The following is a 5,523-nucleotide window of genomic DNA, read 5'->3' on the forward strand; positions in this document are numbered from 1 at the left end:
CTTAATCAACTGTGTCACCCAGGGGTGCCAAGCACTGGGAGTTATATGCAGGTGACAAAACAATAAACTCTACCTCTGAAACTAATAATACATTGTTAACTAATTGATTTTAAATCTAAAAAATCGTATCTTTTCAATGGATGTAGAAAAAGCATTTGAGAAAGTATAACATCCATTCATGATAAAAACTCTCAAAAAAGTATGTTTGGTGGGAACATATCTCAACATAATAAAGGCCATATACAAAAAAATCCATAGCTACATCATATTCAATAGTGAAAAACTCAGAGCTTTCCCCTAAGATCAGGAACAAGGCAAGGATGTCCACTCTCACTACTTTATTTTTTTTTTATACTTCAGTGAGTTTTAATTTTTGCTTGGCAAATAAGGTAAAAGAAATATTTTATTTTTATGCTTAATTAAGTCTCGTACTTGATATGATTCAGACCTTTTGGAAAAGTCAACTGTCTCTATGAAAATGCAATTAACAATCTCCTATATCAAGTGTCCAGGTATGATGTGTAGGACGTTTTAACTTACTAATACAGATAGTGCATAACAGGAGAAAAAAAAAGATTTTTTTCAAAAAGAAAATTTAAGAATAAATGTACGAGTAAAAGGCTGATCACTAGACTATATAGTATATGAATTTTTGGAAGGTTTTACAGACATACATCATGACTCAATTTGTGGCCTGAATTACAAGTTCTCTTTCTGGGCTTATTTTGCGTGACAGAATCCAAGCACAGCTCAAGTTCCTGGAAAGTTTGACAGTCTTCTTCTGCCAGTGTGTCAGTCTCTAAGGGTTTAGTGCTTAGACGTCAGAGTAAGTGTTGATGATACTTGGAAGATCTGGGGGAGCATGTTACTAAGTTGATAAAACATTTCTTCAGAAATACTCTGTGGTACCAGAAACTGTACCGTCCTGGATATGCCTCCATCCCATGAAGCCATTTCCATGATGAAACCTTTGACACACTTAAACACAAGTTCTGCTCTCCTTAAGCACCATGGTATAGTCATTTCCTCTGACATATCATGCACCAGCAAGAGAGGTATGCTTATCGTTGTGATGTCATGGGTACAGCAAACCTTGAGTATATTTCGGAGTCCCATAATGGCAGGATCTCGAGCAGTGATGTTTCCTGATTTCACGTTGTCATCCACACAAAGGTGGAAAGCAACATGTATTTCTGAGAGATTAGAATGCCGTGTAATGTAAAATTCTCCAGGTAAAATATTTAAATAGTTTCTGTCAGCATTTTTAGCCTTATCGTCACTTCCTCCATTTCGGTTTCCAGAATCATGTGATTCTTTCAACTTACTCCTTCGCTGAGTTCTAGCATAAAGTACCACCTGCTGGACAACTTCCAGTTGCTCCTCAATTCGGGGAAAATGGAAGTCAGTACATTCTTGGCAAACTGTGGCAAAATCTCTTTTAATACCACTATAGGAATTGATTCGATTATCTACTAGCAAAACGAGGCCACAGAGAGACATAGAATAAAGTGAAAGTGCAGTCTGGAGTCGATGGAGTTTCACGCCACTTCGATGATTTCTTTTGTGCTTACAAAAGTCCAGCATATCTGCTCTCAGCAATCTCAAATTATGCATGGTTTTCAACTGGGCTCCTAAGTGAATGGTAAAACTTTCTTCCAACTTTCTCTGCTCCTCATAAATCCTTCCATTTGCGTCTACAGATTCTCTGAACTGACTCGGTTGAACTTTAATTTCCTCACTGAGGGAGCTGTTGTTGGGTTTTTTTAGGTCTTGATGAAGTTTTATCACCCATTCCTGATACTCTTGCTTTTGGATGGCAGTTGATTGTTTTAATCCATTGGACCATTTATTTTCTAAGTCTTGCTGGGATTCAAAATGCTGAGCAGCCAGTGAGTTTACATCTTGATCAGTCAGTGATTTTCCCAATTCCTGCATCACTTTTTCCATTTCGATGCCTTGTCTCTCTCGTAATTTTTTCAGCTCCACATCTCTTTCACCAATCAGTTCTGAGATACTAACAAAGTAATTATGTTCCAAATTTAGGAGAGTTTCAGAGGCTGGAGAGTGGATTAGGTCATGGTATACATCTGCAAAATCTTCATCCCAGCTGGGCTCTTCAGGCCTTGCATGCTCTAAGGTGGTCTCAGCATAAGCTTTGGCCCATGAACTGGCCAGCTGATGTAAATCTACTTCACCCGATTTCACAGCTTCCAGGGATGCCTCGGCGTCTCTGTCATAATCTCTTAGAGATTCTTCTTCTATAAACTGGCTCAGAGCTTCTTTTAAGTCTTTTTCTATAAAGCATGGTAAACTGTGCAGCAGCATCAGACGCCCGTGTAAATGACTGGCATTTTCTTGAACAGGAAATTTGAGAGGCACCTTCAGTTCTAAGCACTGACTTCCTACTTTGTTTTTTTTTTGTGTGTGTGTGTGTTTTTTTTTTTTTAGTGTCACTTCAATTCCTTTTTTTTTTAATTAATTTTTATTGGTGTTCAATTTACCAACATACAGAAAAACACCCAGTGCTCATCCCGTCAAGTGTCCACCTCAGTGCCCGTCACCCATTCCCCTCCAACACCCGCCCTCCTCCCCTTCCACCACCCCTAGTTCGCTTCCCCGAGTTAGGAGTCTTTATGTTCTGTCTCCCTTCCTGATATTTCCCAACATTTCTTTTCCCTTCCTTTATATTCCCTTTCACTATTATTTATATTCCCCAAATGAATGAGAACATACACTGTTTGTCCTTCTCCGATTGACTTATTTCACTCAGCATAATACCCTCCAGTTCCATCCACGTTGAAGCAAATGGTGGGTATTTGTCGTTTCTAATTGCTGAGTAATATTCCATTGTATACATAAACCACATCTTCTTTATCCATTCATCTTTCGATGGACACCGAGGCTCCTTCCACAGTTTGGCTATTGTGGCCATTGCTGATAGAAACATCGGGGTGCAGGTGTCCCGACGTTTCATTGCATCTGAATCTTTGGGGTAAATCCCCAACAGTGCAATTGCTGGGTCGTACGGCAGGTCTATTTTTACCTCTTTGAGGAACGTCCACACAGTTTTCCAGAGTGGCTGCAGCAGTTCACATTCCCACCAACAGTGCAAGAGGGTTCCCTTTTCTCCGCATCCTCTCCAACATTTGTTGTTTCCTGCCTTGTTAATTTTCCCCATTCTCACTGGTGTAAGGTGGTATCTCATTGTGGTTTTGATTTGTATTTGCCCTGATGACTTCCTACTTTGAATTTATACACAAATTCCCTCTCTCTGTTGCAGAATCTTTCTATGCTTTTTTTCATCTTCTTTGGCAGGATTTCTTCCCCGGTTCCAAAGCCCCGAGCGGGCTGCACACTCAGAGCTGTCAAGGAGCTGCGGCGCAGGGAACATCAGCTGACTTACTCATCCATCTGTCGACTTACTCACCCATCTGTCCACTCTCACTACTTTAATTCAATGTAGTACTGGAAGTCCTAGCCATAGCAATCAGACAACAACAACAACAAAAAAAGGGCATCCAAATTGGTTAGGAAGAAATAAAACTTTCACTATCTGCAGATGGCATAATACCAAATATGGAAAACCCTAAAGACTCCACCAAAAAACTCCTAGAATTGATAAGTGAATTTAGAAAAGTTGCAGGATACAAAATCAGTATACAGAAATCTGTTCTATTTCCTTACTCTAATAATGAAGTAGCAGAAATAAATTAGGAAACAATCCCATTTACAACTGCACCAAAATAATAAAATGGCTAGTAATAGACTTTAAAAGGGAATTGAAAGACCTGCACTTTGAAAACTATAAAACACTGATAAAAGAAATTGAACATGATACAAACACATAGACATTCCATGCTCATAGGTTGGAAGAAAAAGTATTGTTAAAAATGTTCATACTTCCCAAAGCAATCTACACATTTACTGCAATCCGTATCAAAATATCAACAGCATTTTTTTTCATAGAACTAGAGCAAATAATCCTAAAATTTGTATGGAACCACACAGTACCCCAAATAGTCAAAGCAATCTTGGAAAACAAGAACAAAAATGGAGGTATCATAATTCCAGATTTCAAGATATACTAAAAGCTATAGTAATCAAAACAGTATGGTATTGGAACAAAAATAGACACATAGATCAATGGATCAGAATAGAAAGTCCAGAAATAATCCTCCACTTTTATGGTCAATTAATCTATGACAAAGAAGGCAAGAATATGCAATGGGAAAAAGGCAATCTCTTCAACAAATGCTGCTGTGATAACTGAACAGCCATATGCAAAAGAATGAAACTGGACCACTTTCTTACACCATACACAAAAATGAATGCAAAGTGGATTAAAGACCTAAAAGTGAGACTTAAAGTTCCTAAAAGAAAACATGGGTAGTGATCTCTTTGACATCAGCCACAGAAATATTTTTCTTAATATTTCTCTTTCGGCCAGGGAAACAAACACAAAGTTAAACTATTGGAACTGTAACAAAATTAAACGCTTTTGTACAGTGAAGAAAACCACCAATAATACAAAAAGACAACTCACCTAATTAGAGAAAATATTTGCAAATAATGAATCTGATAAGGGGTTAATACCCAAAATATATAAAGAACTTATACAACTCAACACCCAACAAATTAATAATCCAATTAAATAATGTGCAGAATATATGAATAGACATTTCTCCAAAGAAGACACCCAGATGGCCAACAAACACATGAAAAGATACTCAACATGCCTGATTATTAGGGAAATGGAAATCAAAGCCACAATGAGTATCACTTCACATCTGTGAGAATGGCTAAAATCAAAATACACAAGAAACAGCAAGTGTTTACAAGGATGTGGGGGAAAAAAACCACCTGTGTACTGTCGTGAGAATGCAAACCATGCACAGTGGTGCAGTTACTGTGGAAGACAGTATGGAGGTCCCTCAAAAAAATAAAAAATAAAATTTCCATATTACCCAGTAATTCCACCACTGGGTATTTACTCGAAGAGTATGAAAGCACTAATTCAAAAAGATATATGCACCTCTATGTTTATTGCAGCATTATTTACAATAGCCAAATTATGGAAGCAATTAAAGTGTCCATAGATGAATGGATAAAGATGATGTGGTGTGTATATACGCAATGAAATGCTACTCAGTAATAAAAAAGAATGAAATCTTGCCATTTGCAACAACATGAATGGATCTAGAGGGTATAATGCCATGTGAAATTAGTCAAAGAAAGACAAATATATGATTTCACTAATATATGGAATTTAGGAAGCCAAAAAAAAGAGCAAAGGAAAAAATAGAAACAACCAATATAAAGAATCTTTTTTTAAAAAAAAACAGACTTAACTATAGAGAACAAACTGATGGTTACCATAGGGGAGGTAGGTGAGGGGATGGGTGAAATAGATGAAGAAGATTAAGAGTACACTTTTCATGATGAGCACTTATTAATATATAGAATTGGTGTATTAGTATATTGTACACCTGAAACTAACATGACACTGTATGTTAACCATACTGG

General features: G+C 37.3%; 1 protein-coding gene across 2 annotated transcripts; it reads right to left on the reverse strand.

Moving 5' to 3' along the window:
- Window positions 1-345: 345 nt before the first annotated feature.
- On the reverse strand, window positions 346-3,327 carry LOC112925704 (FERRY endosomal RAB5 effector complex subunit 3-like). 2 transcript variants are annotated; one of them, XM_072743144.1, is made up of 2 exons: window positions 3,237-3,327; window positions 346-2,402 (listed from the first exon to the last, which is right to left on the reverse strand). In XM_072743144.1, the coding sequence occupies exons 1-2, from the start codon at window positions 3,301-3,303 to the stop codon at window positions 808-810; spliced, it is 1,662 nt and encodes a 553-aa protein (XP_072599245.1). In that variant the 5' UTR covers window positions 3,304-3,327; the 3' UTR covers window positions 346-807. The 2 variants fall into 2 exon arrangements, with proteins under 2 accessions (XP_072599245.1, XP_025862283.2); XM_026006498.2 differs by lacking the exon at window positions 3,237-3,327 and having other exon boundaries at window positions 346-2,414.
- Between the last annotated feature and the right edge of the window lie 2,196 nt (window positions 3,328-5,523).

The sequence above is a fragment of the Vulpes vulpes genome, chromosome X, assembly GCF_048418805.1.
Source record: "Vulpes vulpes isolate BD-2025 chromosome X, VulVul3, whole genome shotgun sequence".
Classification (NCBI taxonomy): domain Eukaryota; kingdom Metazoa; phylum Chordata; class Mammalia; order Carnivora; family Canidae; genus Vulpes; species Vulpes vulpes.